The sequence below is a fragment of the Protomyctophum bolini genome (genome assembly GCF_963924005.1).
Source record: "Protomyctophum bolini genome assembly, chromosome: 3".
Classification (NCBI taxonomy): Eukaryota; Metazoa; Chordata; class Actinopteri; order Myctophiformes; family Myctophidae; genus Protomyctophum; species Protomyctophum bolini.
Window position 1 is genome coordinate 34,056,759 of NC_137864.1, and position 22,199 is coordinate 34,078,957.

Below are 22,199 nucleotides of genomic sequence, written 5' to 3' on the forward strand. Positions count from 1 at the left end.
CAATACCTGTCATATAGCTTTTGTGCCCATATATGGAGATCTCTGTATCTGTCTATCTGCCTGCCTGTGTCTGAAGAGTGCAGACTGACTGTGAAAAGTGGACTGGTTAACTAATCCAATGGCAGATGGGGTTGGCAGGGTTGCCATGGCAATCAATTGGCCGAGGCAGAGGCTGGGAATTGTACAGGTGAGGGGACTTAGGCTCATTAGGTCCACTGGCGGAACCTGACCAGAGCCTTTTGTGTTAGTTCTGGACAACGGTGTACCCGACTGACTCAAGGCACTGCACTCCCTATGTGGTGGTGTGGAACGCGTGTGTCAAAGTTCAAGTCGGTGGAGTGAATGGTTCTCGAGTTACATGGATTTCAGACGTACATACGTGAGATTACGTGATTAATTGTGTAATATATTATCAAAACAGCTATTTTATTTAGTTTCTGTAGTCTGTTCATTTTGCTCTTTGATGTCTTTCTTTCTTTTCTTGTGAATCCATATATAACCTATAAGCAGGGTCTGTGAATCTCAGGCAGTATCAGAGGAAGAGATGTCAGAGGGACGGCAAGAGAGAGAGAGAGAGAGAGAGAGAGAGAGAGAGAGAGAGAGAGAGAGAGAGAGAGACAGAGAGAGAGAGAGAAAAGAGGGGATCAGCTATCTCTGGTGCAGAAAATAGAATAGTCTTGAATAAATGTGTGTGTGTGTGTGTGTGTGTGTGTGTGTGTGTGTGTGTGTGTGTGTGTGTGTGTGTGTGTGTGTGTGTGTGTGTGCGTGCTAAGGCTGTCCCCAAACATTCAAGGAATTTGAATGTTCGCTCGTTAGGGTTGCCACTCGAATCTTAATTAATGCGTTTGGAACCATTCGTTTTTTTTTTGTTTTTTTTTAAAATAAAAATAAAATCCTTTTTTATTAACTCGAAAATATATCTCGGCGAGAATGTGATATACTGTATGTTAAAAAGTAAGTTTCTCGTGCATTCCTGTCAGAAGTTATGTCTATCTCCTTGTTGTGCTGTCCCTCTCCAAAATCCCCTGTGCACATTCATTTGGTGATGGGCCTGCAGCCAATCAGCCAATCAGCGACAAACACTCACCCACACACACACACACACACACACACACACACACACACACACACACACACACACACACACACACACACACACACACACTCACTTTGGTTAAACATGCTAACACTTCATCTTCAATATAAAATTGGTATTGTCGCAAATGCACAATACAATGTTGGGCTTAAACTTCATTCAAAGCTGAAGGGAAAACATATTTCAAAAGTTGGGGAAAATGAATATATTAAAAATGTAAGTGTAACCCAGCCAACATGGCAACCCGCAAATGGCAACCCATGTCAACTGTCAATCAAGGCAGTATAAAGGTGACATCAGTTCCTACACTCCCCACTCCCACTTCCACCTATGCAAGATGGCTGAAATGTTTGGCAGCAGCATGGCAGGTTCCTGTTCACTGTGATAATCCTTGGTTACTATTCGGTGAGTCATATATGCTTTGTGTAATTAACTTGGATCAACTGGTTAACTGTTTGTTTATTTTGAAAGCATTTGATTTATGTTTGAACTTTTGGTTTAATAATTAATATTGATGTATTCTATTATAATATATATGTATATATATATATATTTATATATATGTTAAAATAATGGGGGAAGGATGATAAGTTGTAAAATATGGGTTGTGGGGGCTGACAAGGCTACAGCCACATGTGTTTCTAATGTGATGTAGGCCTACATAACACTAATGACACTTCTCTTCTCTTCATGTAATTCCAGAATATGAAGAGTCACTGCACCAGTGGTGTAGGCAGCACCAAGCCCTGGACCCTGAGACGAGCCATGTCCATGGGCCCCACAGCCCCACCAATTTAGGCTTCCGAGGACCCCCACCCTGGAGCCCATGTGAAGTGTCCCAGACCGATGCCCCCCTCCCTGCACAAGACATTGAGGTAGGAACTGTACGCTATAGCTGCTGCTGGGAAGAGCTGCTTGCTTCGCAGTGAGTACAAATGTTCTTTATTGTCCTTTGCTGTCGCTGGTGTGGTTCTGCAGGGTACTGATGGTGTTGCTCTCGTTTGCGTTTGCGTTCCGGCTTCCTGCGGTTGCGTCGCGTCGAGCTGCCTGCTGTTGCACTCGTTTGCGTTGCGTCTTTTGCGTCGACTGCCACAATTTCGTCCGGTTCTGTCATTTCACTTAACTTGTGGACACTGCCTGTCATCTGCAGAAGAACGTGATGGTTCACGGTAAGTATCTGTTTTTGTATTCTTTGCTGCTGGTAGGGTAGGGCTGGTAGGGTAGGGCTCCTACTCCTAGGGTAGGTTTTTGCGTCGCAAACTAAGCACTTTGGCACAGGCATGGAGCTCCTGGTTTACTGGGATGGGGTTCGATTCCCTGCTGCGCCCTGCTTACATTTAATCTGTTAACAGGCATCCTTTTGCACAATAGAGCGTTGCAGTCCCTCCCCCTTTCAGAACGACGAGTGGCCCAGGAAATTATTCTCCATTTCATTTTCTCCATAGGCATTTCAAAACTTATTTATTTAAAGACCTTTAAGCGTCCTACGAAGCCAACTCTTGTCGTGACAAATCATGACAACACACACACACTATTTTGGACCAAATAATTACAAAGAAGAACAAAACTTGTTGCAACCTGCCGTTTTATCTACTTTCTAATTCTTTGTTTGGCCCCAAGAATTGTGTTTGTCATGATTGGTCCGACTGTTCACTCAAATTCCTGCCGAAGTTCGAGTCCTAAAATAAGGGCTAGGGTACAGCCTTAGTGCGTGCGAGCATCATTAAGACAGCACATTATTCGCTGAGTTGGTCCGACTCACCACATTACTAACCTTGTCTCTAACCCTAATCGCACACGAAGTCAACGTTGCCGGAATAATACGCCGTTGGAATTACGAGTGGATCCCTGAGTGTGTGTTGCTGAATAGGTCAAATAAGGACAAAGCATCTTTGGGGTCACACACCACACCACACACACACACACACGCGCGCACACGTGTGTTGGGTTTTCAAGGAGGAGATTGCATTGACTTATATTCCATATCCTCCAAGTCCCAACCTTACAGTTGGACACCAATTTTGTCCCCAATTTCACATGTCGACTTCTCGAAGTTCTCGTTTCATGTCCAGCTGTCCACACACACACACACACACACAGCCCAACTAATCATATATGTTATTGTCTTACTGTAACCAGAGACCAAATTGCACGCAAGCACACACACACAGTCACACACACACACACACACAGTGTGAAAGCAAAACAATGCATGCTGGCTGAATGGATGAAGTGCTGCGTCTTAGCAAAGACTACACTCACGAGTCTAGGGATACAGGCACATTCCCCCCCCCCCCTCACACACACACACACACACACACACACACACCATTGTTCTCAAAATCTCACTTTAGTAATTTTCAGATATTCCTGTCCTGAAGTGTGTGTGTGTGTGTGATGACCTGCTGAACGGCTCACCTCCTGAACTGATATTAAACAGTGACATTTTACCTCAGTGTCCTACCACTGCCCTAATAAAAGCCTTACAGGAAATTAACACTATAAATCAACAAGTTGAGAACATAATTGTGTAATTATTACAATTCCCATATAGTGTTGAGCGTGAAATGTGTTACGTTACTTTTGACCTTCCAAATCTAGACGAATCCACAGAGGGGTGCCCTGGCAGCCATTATTGAACCAGGTGTACCATTTTAACTAATTAGCTACACCTGGCCTACAGGGCACTTATCTCTGTAGTACAGTATTGACCAGGGTCCCCCAGAGGTTTATACAATACAGGGCTATACTACAAAATCCCGTTTTTGACAAATGAGAGGAAATAAAAACTACTTTTCTTTTTTTTTAAAGAAAGAAATGGCGCTTAACTTTACAACGTACCAGTTCGATCTTTCTTCTTTGTGTTTCTCATTACATCAAACCTTCAGTTTAATAAAGAGCAAAGCACCAGGTGAGTGTGGGGTGGTAACATAAACTAACTGACAATGTGGGAGACAGACAGACAGTGGGAGACAGAGACAGACAGAGTAGGAAAGCTGAGATAGAACAGTGTATTAGGGGGAGACATATTGCATTTACTATTGCATGTGCTTTTTCATCAAATGAACACACATAACAATTACAATTAAAAAGAACACCAAAATGGAAGTGGTCCAGTTACAAGCTGTACCAGCAGGACACACTGATCAGATAGTGAGTGACGTCGCAAAGTCCCAGCCGATACACATTCCCATGCACGCTTTCATCACATTGGGCAATGGCGAATGCCCAGGTGATGATCTAAATTTAGAACAAAGCGTGACAGTCATTATGAATTGAATTACAAGAGCATGTTTCGGTTTTGCCAGGGGAAACCCTCAGGCAAATCTCTCATTGGCTGGTCTGGAAAGGAATTGATTGGCTGGTCCAGATGGCAATGAGGTCCTTGTTTGCTCAGTAGGACTGTCACACTTTGTTTTCAGAGGTAAATATACAGACAGTAGATCATCACCTGGGCATTCAGAGGTAAATATACAGACAGTAGATCATCACCTGGGCATTCAGAGGTAAATATACAGACAGTAGATCATCACCTGGGCATTCAGAGGTAAATATACAGACAGTAGATCAACACCTGCAGGCATTCGCCTTTGCCCAATGTGTTGAAACCGTGGGAATGCTCAGGTTGACATGCCCTAGTACAGGTAGGATACCAATGGAAACAATAAACTGCCTTTTTATCAATATGGCAGACACAGCATTTCATTTTCGAGGCCTGTGGTTACTGGATTAAATAAACCCTCTTGTTTTAGTTAAATGGGCCTGAGTTACAACCATACTTTTTTCCCGTCCACACCAAATCTCTTCACCAAAAATAGCCAATCTACTGTACAATACAGATCTACTGTACAAGCTCACGTGTCTTTTTTTGTGCTTTTTATGCCCTTTTCTCTCCACTTTAGTCATTATGCCAGTCATTTCCTCACACATGTGTGTTGTCACTGCTGTTGTTGTATCCTACTGACTCACTGTCCACCTTCTACTCTACGTACATCAACTGTTGTTGTATCCTACTGACTCACTGTCCACCTTCTACTCTACGTACATCAACTGTTGTTGTATCCTACTGACTCACTGTCTACCTTCTACTCTATGTACATCAACTGTTGTTGTATCCTACTGACTCACTGTCTACCTTCTACTCTACGTACATCAACTGTTGTTGTATCCTACTGACTCACTGTCCAACTTCTACTCTACGTACATCAACTGTTGTTGTATCCTACTGACTCACTGTCCACCTTCTACTCTACGTACATCAACTGTTGTTGTATCCTACTGACTCACTGTCCACCTTCTACTCTACGTACATCAACTGTTGTTGTATCCTACTGACTCACTGTCCACCTTCTATACTCTACGTACAGCAACTGTTGTTGTATCCTACTGACTCACTTAACACTTTACACCTTCTATACTCTACGTACAACAACTGTTTTTGTATCCTACTGACTCACTGTCCACCTTCTATACTCTACGTACAACAACTGTTGTTGTATCCTACTGACTCACTGTCCACCTTCTACTCTACGTACAACAACTGTTGTTGTATCCTACTGACTCACTGTCCACCTTCTACTCTACGTACAACAAGAGGACGTAGAGTAGAGCCTTCTTCCTACTCCTCCCGCCCAATACTCCCTGCTGACAGGCAAGGTATATTAAAAAGAATGTAAGGACATCTTCACTAATATGCAATTCTGCAGACGGCAGATTCGTCGCACCATGAGAGCCAAACAGCACCCGGACATTCGGTGGAATGCATTTGGAGCCAATGAGAGCCTGGTGACAAGCTCATGAACAAACAATATTTCGGAATGACTGAGACCTTTGTAAAGTAATCTCTTCTGGAAAATAAAAGAAGACAGATAACACTGCTGTACACTTTTGTCATTTTTAGAGGTATCTAAAGAGCAAGTTTCTGAACATGAGCATTGCAAGTCTATCCACCGTTTACTGCAACCAAATATCACGATACCTCCAAGACATGCAACCTGCCACTGTTTAAATCCTCGATAATTATGTACTGTGCACATCGAAAAGCAAGTCATTAGAAAACAACATGTCTTTTTTTTTTTCAGACAGTAGATCATCACCTGGGCATTCAGAGGTAAATATACAGACAGTAGATCAACACCTGCAGGCATTCGCCTTTGCCCAATGTGTTGAAACCGTGGGAATGCTCAGGTTGACATGCCCTAGTACAGGTAGGATACCAATGGAAACAATAAACTGCCTTTTTATCAATATGGCAGACACAGCATTTCATTTTCGAGGCCTGTGGTTACTGGATTAAATAAACCCTCTTGTTTTAGTTAAATGGGCCTGAGTTACAACCATACTTTTTTCCCGTCCACACCAAATCTCTTCACCAAAAATAGCCAATCTACTGTACAATACAGATCTACTGTACAAGCTCACGTGTCTTTTTTTGTGCTTTTTATGCCCTTTTCTCTCCACTTTAGTCATTATGCCAGTCATTTCCTCACACATGTGTGTTGTCACTGCTGTTGTTGTATCCTACTGACTCACTGTCCACCTTCTACTCTACGTACATCAACTGTTGTTGTATCCTACTGACTCACTGTCCACCTTCTACTCTACGTACATCAACTGTTGTTGTATCCTACTGACTCACTGTCTACCTTCTACTCTATGTACATCAACTGTTGTTGTATCCTACTGACTCACTGTCTACCTTCTACTCTACGTACATCAACTGTTGTTGTATCCTACTGACTCACTGTCCAACTTCTACTCTACGTACATCAACTGTTGTTGTATCCTACTGACTCACTGTCCACCTTCTACTCTACGTACATCAACTGTTGTTGTATCCTACTGACTCACTGTCCACCTTCTACTCTACGTACATCAACTGTTGTTGTATCCTACTGACTCACTGTCCACCTTCTATACTCTACGTACAGCAACTGTTGTTGTATCCTACTGACTCACTTAACACTTTACACCTTCTATACTCTACGTACAACAACTGTTTTTGTATCCTACTGACTCACTGTCCACCTTCTATACTCTACGTACAACAACTGTTGTTGTATCCTACTGACTCACTGTCCACCTTCTACTCTACGTACAACAACTGTTGTTGTATCCTACTGACTCACTGTCCACCTTCTACTCTACGTACAACAAGAGGACGTAGAGTAGAGCCTTCTTCCTACTCCTCCCGCCCAATACTCCCTGCTGACAGGCAAGGTATATTAAAAAGAATGTAAGGACATCTTCACTAATATGCAATTCTGCAGACGGCAGATTCGTCGCACCATGAGAGCCAAACAGCACCCGGACATTCGGTGGAATGCATTTGGAGCCAATGAGAGCCTGGTGACAAGCTCATGAACAAACAATATTTCGGAATGACTGAGACCTTTGTAAAGTAATCTCTTCTGGAAAATAAAAGAAGACAGATAACACTGCTGTACACTTTTGTCATTTTTAGAGGTATCTAAAGAGCAAGTTTCTGAACATGAGCATTGCAAGTCTATCCACCGTTTACTGCAACCAAATATCACGATACCTCCAAGACATGCAACCTGCCACTGTTTAAATCCTCGATAATTATGTACTGTGCACATCGAAAAGCAAGTCATTAGAAAACAACATGTCTTTTTTTTTATATTCCTGAACCGACAAATGGTGTTTGTTCACGAGCTAGTCCAGCTGGCTCCATTCACTGCCATGTATTTAATCGAACTTCCGGTGCGAGGTTTGCCACCCATGAAAGCGGCATGGCGCATCCCGGCGCCATCAGCTTCCTCCCCATCAGTAAAGAGTTTCCACCACAGCCTGCAGGATTACGTGCAGTGACAAATTCGCATAGATGCTCGACAAAGCTGGATGTGCCACGTGGATTCCAACCCACAACCTCCGTGGCGGTGAGCAGGGACTTTACCTCTGCGCCACCCGAGCGAATTATGAGCATGCCTGGAATTTGACCGATCTGACTGCTCGTCTGTACACAAAGGATGCAAACACTTCATAAATGAACAAAGCATGATGGGTATGAGAGGCGTGCGTGAGGCGATGCTGACTCATGGCTTCTCCGTGAACGGAACTCCAGCGTTCCAAAACAAACATTCCTCTCTGAGAGTTTAGTGCTGAGCCCAGAATCCTCAGGAAGGATTGGGAAGCTGGGTGGCAGAGCACTCTGGCCGGGAAAATCCTGTTTAATATAATATGAGAGAGAGAATGTCTCTGCCTTACACACGCACATGAACACACACACACACACACACACACACACACACACACACACACACATGCACACACACACACACACACACACGCACACGCACACACATGCACACACACATGCACACACACACACACGCACGAACGCGCGTGTATGTGTGCATGGCCGTACGCACGCAGACGCACACACATGTGTACACCTCATACACATCTATATGTGAGTGTGAACACACTGTACAAGTGTACATGTACAGTGCACTGTACAGCATGTCATTTTCACCACACGCACGCACTCTGTCTGTCTATATCTTTCCGTCACACACAAACACAATGCACAAATACGGTATGCACACATATAACATGCCCTTACACATTCACACACACTCTCCATCTTTCTTGCTTACACGTGCACACACTTATACTCACACAGATGCATGCACGCGCACACATACACACACACATCAGCTTCAGTTTCCTTCCTATATGGAGAAAGGGGGAAGAGGTGAACAGTAGCCCCCCGCTTGTTGTCACGACATGGTGGGCTCCACTCACACTGGGTTTCTCTGAGCACACACACACACACACACACACACACACACACACACACACACCAAGTTCCAGCTTTGACACAAAATGGCCAGTGGGTCAGTGTTCTATTGTGCAGTATATTGTTGTTGCTCATATTATTATTGTGTTTTGTCTGTGTCTGATGTTGAGCTGTGTGCTCTGACTGGTCCCACACAAATACAAATTACTACTATTGATGTTTTCATCCAGTATGACTGACAATGACTTAAGCAATCATAAGCCCTTTGGGTTCCAGCTCAATTAAGAACACTTGGACAATGGACACTTGAAGTCGGAAGTGTGCTGGAGTCTTTGCTAATATCAAATTATTTGATATTGACTATATATTGACTGATTGAAAATTGACACTCAAGATTCTGTAGGTGTATAAATCGCCAGACCACCACACCACTAGACCACTCGACCGCTCTAGGCCATTTAATTCTGAAGTTGTTGTGAATTGCTATGTGAGAGAATGGGGATCAGCCCGTAATTCTAACATTTCCAATGTGGCTTCACGTACGGTTAGGGTTAATAATGGGGTGAGTCGGACCAGGAAGGCATACGTTAGTCCGACATACCAATAGTCCGACACACATGGCCGGTTAAGACTCACCCGCGTCTCTGATGGCTGGTTAAGACACATACGTGGCCGCCTGGCCAGTTAAGACACATACATGGCCAGTTAAGACACATACATGGCCAGTTAAGACACATACATGGCCAGTTAAGAAACATACGTGGTCGGTTACGAGTCGACTCACCCGCGGCTCTGATATACATGGCCGGTTAAGGCACATACGTGGCTTCCACATGCGGTTAGGGTTAGGTAGGTTAGGGTTTGTAGTAGGACGTCGGACCAATGCACCGTCGGAATAATGACGCTGACACGAGAGAATGTGTCTGTATCCCTAGACTCCTAAGTGTATTCTCTGCTAAGACGCAGCACTTCATCCATTCAGCCAGCATGGTTTGTTTTGCTTTCACTCTGTGTGTGTGTGTGTGTGTGTGTGTGTGTGTGTGTGTGTGTGTGTGTGTGTGTGTGTGTGTGTGTGTGTGTGTGTGTGCGTGCGTGCGTGCGTGCGTGTGAGAGAGAGAGAGAGAGAGAGAGAGAGAGGGTTTTATAAGAACACTGATTTGGAAGGAAACATGAATGACTCTGACTGAGTGTAACAGCTTCTGTGTGTGTGTGTGTGTGTGTGTGGTGGTCATCTCCAGCTGAGTAGCAGGATGCAGACAACCAGGAAGAGATAAGCACGGGTGAATGGAGAGAGCACTGCGCATGCGTGTGCACAGACACATGTGCACGCACGCGCCTGTGCGTGTGTGTGTGTGTGTGTGTGTGTGTGTGTGTGTGTGTGTGTGTGTGTGTGTGTGTGTGTGTGTGTGTGTGTGTGTGTGTGTGTGTGTGTGTGTGTGTGTGTGTGTGTGTCAAACGTCCGTGTGTGTGCGTGCGCGCAGGGAAATCACTACACAAAGACATGGAAGTGTGTGCTCTCCTGTCTGGCAACGTGGGATGTGGAGGAGATAAGCAGACAGCCAGTGTTTTCCCAGCAATAACAGGAGACGGAGTACAAGCCACTCACATATCTTACATGCTAGCAGCATGCTAGCAACACACATACAATACATAGACATAAAAGGACAGAGGCATACATGCTATAGACATGGAGAAAGGCACAGTACACTAGAGCCTGCCAGATACTGGATTCTTTGGGTCAATCCCGATATAGTGTCAATATACCTGAAATGGCCAATTCTCTCTAGCCAAAATATCTTCTGAACAACATGTCGGTCGGCCTCTACCGCACACGCATACAGACCCCGGGAGGACGTACTGTAGAGCCTTCATTCTACTCCTCCTGATGAACATTCCTCGCTGACAGGTGCCGCCCCAATCTGTCGGTAGAGTACATGTATGTAGGTATAGAGTATGTGCAGTGACAATATCACTCTTCCCGCCAGGATTCCCTTCCCTCCCTCCCCCTGGATTCGAACCCCTAGTCTCCGCGGCGGTGGCCAGGTGTTTTACCCCTGGCCTGGAGCATCCGAGTGCCCTGCACTAAATCTACTTCTGCTTATTCCAAACTCACACTCCGACACTCTAGATAAGAGCATATCTGCTAATGCCTATATTGTAAATTGGACTGTACCAACTGACCGGACCTCTGAAGAATCATCAGAATGTGAATGTATGTGATCGCACACATTTGGGTAAGAATATGTTACACTCGATCGTGCATGCAAGTGTGCGCACGTGTGTGTGTGTGTGTGTGTGTGTGTGTGTGTGTGTGTGTGTGTGTGTGTGTGTGTGTGTGTGTGTGTGTGTGCGTGTGTGTGTGTGTGTGTGTGTGTGTGTGTCTGTGTGTGTGCGTGCGACGTGCGTGCCGTGAGAGGTATACATGGCTGGTCAGAGTATAAATAGATTTTTTATAGGTGCTGATATTTAGAGCAGAAAACCATTTCTCAAGATTTTAACCTGCAACACAACACTCAATGCCTCGCCTGTTCCCCGTGAATGAGCCTGGCAAACACAAACACACACACATACACACACATAGACACACATAAGCACACACACACGCACGCACGCACGCACGCACCCAAGCACACACACACACACACACACACACACACACACACACACACACACACACACACACACATATATCCACGTACAAGGTAAGTTCTTCGTATGAGAACCACAGAGCCGGACATTGCTAAATAAACATTAAATTACCCACACAGATCTTACTGTTAATGTGTGCAAACGCACACAAGGGCACACATACAAACACATAGCCAATACAAGTCAGTAACCTGTCAGGTCAGTGTGTGTGTGTGTGTGTGTGTGTGTGTGTGTGTGTGTGTGTGTGTGTGTGTGTGTGTGTGTGTGTGTGTGTGTGTGTGTGGTATGTATGGAATGTGTGTTGGTCAGCTAGTGGAAGCTTAGAGTTATGGGTGGAGTTCTTATCAGAGCAACATGTCATCACACATCAACATTGCAGACTGATTTTGGTATGGTGGAGTCACAGTTGTTTGATCTGAAACTTTAATTAAAAAACTAAATTGATATTGATATTTACATTAGTTTACCTTCCTAACATTGTAAGCTTGCAAAGAAGTCACACTGCCACTGCAGTACAAGAGTGCTTCTGCAGTAGGTTCTTTAATTGATTGGTAGTTGTGAATAATCCCTTGCAAATAGTAGTGTTGTCAGTTAAGTAGTGTGAAACTAATTAGATTTTCCTGCAGTCTGAGAAAAGAAAGAAAAAATAAAGCCTGGAGACAGATCTGCAGCCTGGAGACAGATCTGCAGCCTGGAGACAGAGACAGATCTGCAGCCTGGAGACAGATCTGCAGCCTGGAGACAGATCTGCAGCCTGGAGACAGAGACAGATCTGCAGCCTGGAGACAGATCTGCAGCCTGGAGACAGATCTGCAGCCTGGAGACAGAGACAGATCTGCAGCCTGGAGACAGATCTGCAGCCTGGAGACAGAGACAGATCTGCAGCCTGGAGACAGAGACAGATCTGCAGCCTGGAGACAGAGACAGATCTGCAGCCTGGAGACAGATCTGCAGCCTGGAGACAGAGACAGATCTGCAGCCTGGAGACAGATCTGCAGCCTGGAGACAGATCTGCAGCCTGGAGACAGATTTGCAGCCCGATGAGCTGGTCCTAATTAGAACTTTAAAGGGTTTGCTGGAAAAGTCAATTGGAATTTGCAATTGCTTAAAAAAAACGTACAGAAATTAACTGAATGTAAAAAGACTAGCTTTTATCATTCAGTGAATTGCTGCATGCTTTTTTATGTGCCACCTTAATAAAAACATCTTGTAATGTCAGTGGGACTCAAAAAGTTCAATTCAAGTTATTATTATTTTCTTATGTAGGGAAACCAAACTCCCATTACCAGCACACAAACATGCACAAAACACACATAAGTACATGATGCATGCACACACATATGAAACATACATCCACATATAAACAGTCCTGCACTGATGTATGCATGCAAAAACGCACATTCACATACACACACATGTCTTTACCACTCCAATACATGTGCACGCACACAAACACACACACACACACACACACACACACACACACACACACACACACACACACACACACACACACACACACAATCCGATTGGTTGATTGTGGCATAATAACCGTGGCTATGCAGTCTAATGTATTTGTTGCAACGGTAGGTTGCATTTACTATGAAAAATGCATGCATTTCCCGTCAGTCAGTCAGTCCGTCAGTCAGTCCGTCTGTCACCCCACGTCTCCATATATGGTCATGCCTCGTGACATCACGTGACATCATCAGGGATGGAGATCCATGCTGTCATCAATATTAAGCCCATAGATTTCTTGTGTCAGGAAAAGGGTATAGCCTGTGACTTCTGGTCTAGATGGGTGGATCCTATTGGTTCACCCATCTGAGCACCCGCCCCTGCCCCCCTCCTCCCTTCCCCGGTAGAAAACAGCGGAGAACACTGACATCACCAAATTTGGAGCGACGCACCTCTGCACTATATTGGTTAGCAGAATACAAGGAAGTGGGCTTCTTATGTCACATTTTCCAATGCCTTTCCCCAGGCTTTCATTTTTGAGCCGAATGCGAGCATAAATATAAGCTTGCATGGTTAGCTGGACAAGGGTGTAACTTTATATCTTCAAACACCTAAATGTGCAGGTCAATGGAGTTTTGTGACATTTCTCTGCCACGGCCGATATATAGGCAGAGCTGGCCAAATATGGGGTTGGCCGAGAAAAATCTAAATGCAAATGTTGTATAGCAACTGCCCTGTTTGTGCGAAACATTCTTGTAGAAATCATTCCTGTAATGAAATTGTTAAGTGAAACTCCAGAATTTGTGTCCAAAACATCTGCACACATTTGGGTGGAGCACCCATAATAAAGACATGCACACATGCACAATCACAGGCACACACTAACACACTATAACATACAAACCAGTTGGGTGGGATTAAATTAATATACAGCATGATTTATGTAGAAACGTGACTTTGACTTTGAATGTACAACAACTTGTTGATTGGGAGTACAAACATTTACAGTGCTGTATAGGTCTGTCATTTTACAGTGTACACACACACACACACGTGTGCACGCATGCATGCACACAACACACGCACGCACACACACACACACACACACACACACACACACACACACACACACACAAACACAGCAAATCACTCTCTCTTGCTCTCTCTCTTTCACACATACACACGCACGCAAGCATGCACGCACGCACGCATGCACATTCTTGGTTCAAACATATTTTCTCTGTGTGGTTCTATTGTCATTCCACTGCAGTTTCGATCCTGTCCAACCGTGCATGCCTGCAAGCTTCATGCATGCACCTGCTGCATGAGCAGCAGGTCCTTGCAAACTTTACCAGGATGCATGCGCACACACACACACACACACACACACACACACACACACACACACACACGCACACACGCACGCACGCGTGCGCACTAGCAAATATGCCTCAAATCTCTCCTTTGTCCTCTCCCACTCTGCACATTCACACATGCACGTAGGCCCTGCAGTACACACACAGACGCTGACAGAATCCAATATCCTGGGCACTGTCAACTCAAAATTGAGATGGGCTCAAAATAAGGCGCAATTCTAAGCTATATACTATACCCAATAGCTATTAGTTGACGCATTTCTGTGCAGTGGTCTCAAACTAATTCATGTCATGGACGTCCAAATTAACATAGCCTAGGCTATTTGTCCTATACCCCCATCTGAGAGGATTTTGTGCCAGGATCCCCCCTGGGATTTTATTACATTATATGAGATTATTATAGGCTACACTATGAGCTTGTATTACAATTAAGTTTATTACATTTTGGACCGTTATTACATCATGAGCTTTGACCATTACTACGTCATTAGGCTACATTACATTATGAGATTCAAAATCTTTCACATTTTTCAAGATGTATTTTTAAATAGATCTGATCTATACTCCATATAGGCCTTTCAAATATCCAGCCTATGGGATATGCGGGGACCGTGGGCCCATGAGGACCCATGGCCTGGGGGTCCCCATGCCACTTTGAGAACCACAATGCTGTGAAAACAACAGTATAGGACTATAGGCTATACATCTCCAAACGGGACAGGACAGTGAATGGGCTGCACATATACATGCCCTCCACCCGCCTGCCTGCCCCATCATGATTCGTATATCGGTCGTGGAGGAAAGGTAAATACGCCCCCCCCCCCCACACCCCCCCTATTATTCTTGATTGATTGATTGATTGATTGAAGTATTTATTCACAGTATATGCCGAATGGAACATTCCAAACGAAAGCACAACTCAATACATAAACTGTTACTGTGGACGACACCATGAAGCATTACACTTGTTTACAATAGGGTCCACCATTTTCAATTCATCAGATGATTGATGTCCTTCAGAAAGACTTTCTTCAGTTGCAGTAAGACTCACAATCACAAACACACGCAGCGCTCAACCACTTGACCCCTAGCGCCTGTGTGTGTGTGTGTGTGTGTGTGTGTGTGTGTGTGTGTGTGTGTGTGCGTGTGTGTGCGTGCGCGCGCGTGTGCGCGCGCGTTCTCTCATGCCAATATACAATATACCTTTGAATTTAATTAAACATGAGAAATTAAGAACAGAAGTGCACCGCAAGTATCCACAAGACCACAAACCAGAACCGCTAATTTAGTGCAGCCCTGCTACAACACATGCAATAAGCTGCAATTTTTACACTCTCGTAATTTATTATGGTTGGTCTATTTTTACCCTACCAGACTCTCATACCCTCTTATAAATGACTATTATGCTATCAATTATACGGCTGCCTAAATTGACGATTGAATGTGCATCACTCAAAAGCAGAATATGACACCTACCGGCTTTGCACGGGTCTTTATAGTCGATGCTCTCCGCTTTCTCCTCTTCGAAATACTCATAATTCGTCTCCTCGTAGTCGAAGCCGTCACAAAGCGACAGTTTGCTCCAGAAAGTCAAGCCGGCGAGCAGCAGCGTGATCCAGCGCATCTTAGCGGCCAGTGGCGGGGGCACGCGCTCCATCTGAGGACGGTGCGGTCAAAATGAATGGATGGACGTCCTCCACTCGCTCTCCTCCTCCGCTCTCCTCTCCTCCAGAGTCCGCTCCGAGATGTTCTTGACCCGCTGCTCTCCAGAGAAAGTCCCACGGCCACGGCAGCATCCGCGACGGACAGGAATTTAACGGCTCATTGTGAAGAGAAGGAAGGTCCGCGCGGGGACGGGAGAGGAGGAAGAGAACACCTCAAGTCGGACACTGTTAATTTACTGTACCCGTTTGAGTGTGCTCCATGGTGGACGGGCTGCAGCTTTAACCTATGGGTTTCTATTCATGAACAAAGTGTCTGTTGAAGAACTGTGCACTCCGCTGCTGCCTCTGGCGTGTTCCAGGTGTTGTAGAGCTGAAATGATAATAGTACAAAAATAAATGAAGAGAGATCAATACGAGAGCGACAGTGATCGGGCTCTCAGTCAAGGAGGTATAGGCTAGAGTCTAGACTTTATTGTCGCTTGCCGTGTAGTGTGGAGTGGAGCGCAAAGACGCACTGGGGTCACCCTATTCTCTCTCTCTCTCTCTCTCTCTCTCTCTCTCTCTCTCTCTCTCTCTGTGTGTGTGTGTGTGTGTGTGTGTGTGTGTGTGTGTGTGTGTGTGTGTGTGTGTGTATCACTGTCTCTCCACTACTCCACCTCTGTCCGAACTCTGCGAGTGTCCTGCGCTACTCTGTGTGTGCCAGTGCTGTGTGTCCTGCATGCATTCACAACGACCGACTCAGCGCATGCACGCACCGCCTCCAAAGCGCACACTCTTTCACACACCGAGTGCGTCAATCAGTCCTTCCTAGTCCTTCCTGACTCCTTTGCTTGCGGCTTGGGGCGTAAAAGCAAGTAGTCAGTCTGTCTGTCTCTCTCTAGACAGACAGATAGATATATAATAAAATCTGGAATATAGCCGGCTAAACCGGTAGGCCATAAAAGTAACACTGTGGTTATAATTTGGCCCATATAGCCCCGAGGCTCCGCTGCTCTATGCATCACCACCACGGTGAAAGGAGGCGGCCTAGTGCATGTGTGAAGTATTTAGGAAGCTTCATGGCCACAATTAGGTGTGATTGGGTTGGGGCCATTAATGCCTTTTTGCGTGGGTTTGGTTCCATCCTTGCGCCGGTCAGACAGACAGCATCAATACGTACGTGCAGCAGGCCTGCCCTCCACTCCACTCAACTGCTCAAAGGTCCATTTACTTAGCCTACAGCGAGCAGACGTTCATAAGCTGACCTGACGCCGAGCGACACCAGGTATAGGCTCCTTATCTGCCAGGTTACTATGATCCGTTTAGGTTATGGTCAAACTTAAGTTTGTGTTGTGAGTGACCTTTCCCGTTATTATTATCTCTTCGCGGCCCCGTACGTGCACGCTGAAAGACAAACAATGTTGTTGTTGTTGTTGTTGACAGACCGGCCCAGCTGAACACATTGACACGCAGCAACACCTTTGGTTTTTATCCTGCAGGACTAAGTTCTTACCTGCTGTAGCTGCGCGTGCGTGTTGCGAGGGGGTTCCGTGTGCAGGTCCTCTGGTATTCCCACGCCGCCCGGGGCGCCTCCAACTGCCGCCCGGGCTCATCGGGCGCCGCACGGTGCACGACGGGTCATTCCCAACGTGCCCATGTTTCCCCCCAACGGGAGAGATTACCGGGACGCTTGTCGCTTGTCTCTGATGCTCGCCACTAATCCTGCCCTGGCTGCACACACACACACACACACACACACACACACACACACACACACACACACACACACACACCGAGTCACCGAGAGAGAGAGGTGCGCGACGTCACGTGATCAATCCAGCCGCAAGCTGTCCGCGGGCCCTGGCCGCAAATCCCCTGGCCGCGGCTAGCTGTGCCTGGCTGTGACACATGCGCGCAGACCATCCAGGCTGCATCCATACACAAATTAAAATTCCAATTCCAATTTAGTCATATGCCGGCAGCAAAGGTGAAGGTAATGACAGACAAATGCATAGAAATCTCCATATGTAAAAGAAAATAAGGCCTGGCCTATAGGCTATAGGCAAAATACACATGGGACAGACGCAGTTTGCTCACGCACACAAGGTCAAAGGCTTTTTAATGCATCCTATGTTAGTAAAGTCTGATACAAATCAAACTCCCCAAATCCACCAGAATACTGGAATCTACTTTGTTACAAATTTTAAACAGAGGCAAAACAGAGCTAACTAGAACTGCACTCTGCCGAGTGCATACTTGCTTGTTGCACACTAGTAGGCCATAAATGGCCTACTAGTGCGCAAGCAGAGCGCGCAAGTACTTTCGATCGCTGGAAAGTATCACATCTCAGTATCTCTGTGAAGGAACGTTTGAAATGTATAATCATTACGTGTAACTATTTGCTACCTAACTACTTTTTTACAGAAAAACAGTAATGATTTACAAATTACAAATCACATTACAACTACATACAGAGTATGTAGTTGTAATTTGATTAGCAGTATACTGTGGTTACTTGGTTCCAAAAAGTGAAGCCAAGTTTTTTTCAACCGTAGGTTTGTGCCTGGTTTGCTGGGACCAGTTACAACATTACGTCATCGTTGTGAACTGGGACCAGAGTACATGGTGTGTATATGACGTAATGTTGTAACTTGTAACTTGTAACTAGTCCCAGCAAACCAGGCACAGACTGTATGTAGTTGTTCTAGTTGTAATTTGATTAGCAGTATACTGTGGTTACTTGGTTCCAAAAAGTGAAGACAAGTTTTCTTCAACGGTAAATCTGTGCCTGGTTTGCTGGGACTAGTTACAACATTACGTCATCCTTGAGAGAGTACATGGTGTGTATATGACGTAATGTTGTAACTTGTAACTTGTAACTTGTAACATTACGTCATATACACACCATGTACTCTCTCAAGGATGACGTAATGTTGTAACTAGTCCCAGCAAACCAGGCACAGATTTACCGTTGAAGAAAACTTGGCTTCACTTCGAAGAGACCAAGCGAAACGATTACTTGCGCGCTCTGCTTGCGCAAGTAACAATATACACTTTGCATGTGCCTGCGTTTTGTGTGTGTGTGTGTGTGTGTGTGTATGTGTGTGTGTCTGTGTGTGTGTGTGTGTGTGTGTGTGTGTGTGTGTGTGTGTGTGTGTGTGTGTGTGTGTGTGTGTGTGTGTTAAGGCTGTCCCCAAACATTCAAGGTTTGAATGTTCGCTCATTAGGGTTGGCACTCAAATCTTAATGAATGGGTTCGAACCATTCGTTTTTTCTCTTTCTTTTTTTTTATAAAATAAATAAATAAAAATAAATAAATATTTATTTATTTATTAACTCGAAAATATATCTCTGCGAGAATGTTATATACTGTATGTTAAAAAGTAAATTTCTCGTGCATTCCTGTCAGAAGTTATGTCTATCTCCTTGTTGTGCTGTCCCTCTCCAAAATCCCCTGTGCACATTAATTTGGTGATGGGCCTGCAGCCAATCAGCAACAAACACACCCACACACACACACCCACTTTGGTTAAACATGCTAACACTTCATCTTCAATATAAAATTGGTATTGTGACAAACGCACAATACAATGTTGGGCTTAAACTTCATTCAAAGCTGAAGGAAAAACATATTTCAAATGTTGGGGGAAAATGTATATATTAAAAATGTAAGTGTAACCCAGCCAACATGGCAACCCGCAAATGGCAACCCATGTCAACTGTCAATCAAGGCAGTATAAAGGTGACATCAGTTCCTACACTCCCCACTCCCACTCCCACCTATGCAAGATGGCCGAAATGTTTGGCAGCAGCATGGCACTGGCAGCAACAGCAGGTTCCTGTTCACTGTGACAATCCTTGGTTACTATTCGGTGAGTCATATAGGCTTGGTGTCATTAACTTGGATCAACTGGTTAACTGTTTGTTTATTTTGAAAGCATTTGATTTATGTTTGAACTTTTGGTTTAATAATTAATATTGATGTATTCTATTATAATATATATATATGTCATGTTATATATTATAAAATAATGGGGGAGGGATGATAAGTTGTAAAATATGGGTTGTGTGGGCTGACAAGGCTATACAGCCACATGTGTTTCTAATGTGATGTAGGCCTACATAACACTAATGACACTTATCTTTTCTCTTCATGTAATTCCAGAATATGAAGAGTCACTGCACCAGTGGTGTAGGCAGCACCAAGCCCTGGACCCTGAGACGAGCCATGTCCATGGGCCCCACAGCCCCACCAATTTAGGCTTCCGAGGACCCCCACCCTGGAGCCCATGTGAAGTGTCCCAGACCGATGCCCCCCTCCCTGCACAAGACATTGAGGTAGGAACTGTACGCTAGCTGCTGCTGGGAAGAGCTGCGCAGTGAGTACAAATCTTGTTTATTGTCCTTTGCTGTCGCTGGTGTGGTTCTGCAGGGTACTGATGGTGTTGTTTGCGTTTGCGTTCCGGCTTCCTGCGGTTGCGTCGCGTCGAGCTGCCTGCTGTTGCACTCGTTTGCGTTGCGTCTTTTGCGTCGCCTGCCACAATTTCGTCCCGTTCTGTCATTTCATCTCATTTCACCTAACTTGTGGACACTGCCTGTCATCTGCAGAAGAACGTGATGGTTCACGGTAAGTATCTGTTTTTGTATTCTTTGCTGCTGGTAGGGTAGGGCTGGTAGGGTAGGACTCCTAGGGTAGGTTTTTGCGTTGCGTCGCAAACTAAGCACTTTGGCACAGGCATGGAGCTCCTGGTTTACTGGGATGGGGTTCGATTCCCTGCTGCGCCCTGCTTACATTTAATCTGTTAACAGGCATCCTTTTGCACAATAGAGCGTTGCAGTCCCTCCCCCTTCCAGAACGACGAGTGGCCCAGGAAATTATTCTCCATTTCATTTTCTCCATAGGCATTTCAAAACGTAAAGACCTTTAAGCGTCGTACGAAGCCAACTCTTGTCAAATCATGACAACACAATATTTTGGACCAAATAATTACAAAGAAGAACAAAATGTGTTGTAACGTGCCATTTTATCTACTTTCTAATTATTTGTTTGGCCCGAAAAATTGTGTTTGTCATGATTGGTCCGAATGTTCACTCGAAAATTCCTGCTGAAGTTCGAGTCCTAAAATAAGGGCTAGGGTACAGCCTTAGAGTTTGTGTGTAGCCTAAGCCTACCATCTGGACCTGCCCTCCAGCTCCATGCACTGCAGGCTGCAGGACTTAATTAATTGCAGGAGTTGAGAAGGTGTTTGAGTGGATTTTGTGTCTCTCCAGCCACTTGCACAATACATCTGTGTCTGCCTCTTCGCAGCCAATCTATTCAGCAAAATGCTGCCCTGTGGAGATACGAGGACGCTATTAAGATTAATGCTGCGTTGGGCTGTTTGTGTCCCTATTTAAAGCACATATTGATCTGGGTGAAACTCTCTGAAAACTACCTCGCCAGCACTCTGACCAAGAAAGCGCACACACACACACACACACACACACACACACACACACTCGAATGCACATGCATGTATGGGCAAACAGCCAAACACACACACACACACACACTCGAATGCACATGCATGTATGGGCAAACAGCCAAACACACACCTTCACATTCACTGGCACTCATGCATGCATCAGACATGTACGCACACACACACACACACACACACACACACACACACACACTGAAATCCTCCTCTTCTGAGCTGCAACGCCCTTGAGGACCCCCCACTCACTGTGCTGTGGTCTGCAGGTATGGTGTGCTATTATTAGCTCTGCATTCTCCTCAAACAACTGCGGTTACACACACACACACACACACACACACACACACACACACACACACACACACACACGCATGCATGCACGTACCTGCAAATAGGCCTCAAATCTCTCCTCTGTCCTCTCCTGCTCTCATGCACATCCACACATGCACGTATAGGCCCTGCAGTACTCACACACAGATGCTAACAGAATCCAATATCCTGGGCACTGTCAACTCAAAATTAGAGTCACACACACACACACACACACACACACACACACACACACTGTTTAGTAAAACATTGCATTGCATTGGTAGGTGACCATGATATAAGTACAAACATTGTCAGTATTGTCATCTTTATCAGTTGCTCTATGATCTATCAGTTAGAAGGTAGTTAGTGTGGTTGCCCTAACAGGGCAAGACTATTGTAATTTAGTAGTATTTTTAGAAGTAGGCA

At 45.1% G+C, this 22,199-nt stretch overlaps 1 protein-coding gene across 1 annotated transcript in view; it reads right to left on the bottom strand.

Moving 5' to 3' along the window:
• tll1 (tolloid-like 1) overlaps positions 1–16,569 on the bottom strand; it is a gene marked incomplete at its 3' end in the record, with an annotated part of 67,919 nt that extends 51,350 nt beyond the window's left edge. Inside the window, exon 1 of the mRNA XM_080759878.1 lies at positions 15,818–16,569. Within this exon, the coding sequence (XP_080616004.1) occupies positions 15,818–15,998 (181 nt within the window). The 5' untranslated portion in view covers positions 15,999–16,569. The remainder of the gene's footprint in view (positions 1–15,817) is intronic.
• Between the last annotated feature and the right edge of the window lie 5,630 nt (positions 16,570–22,199).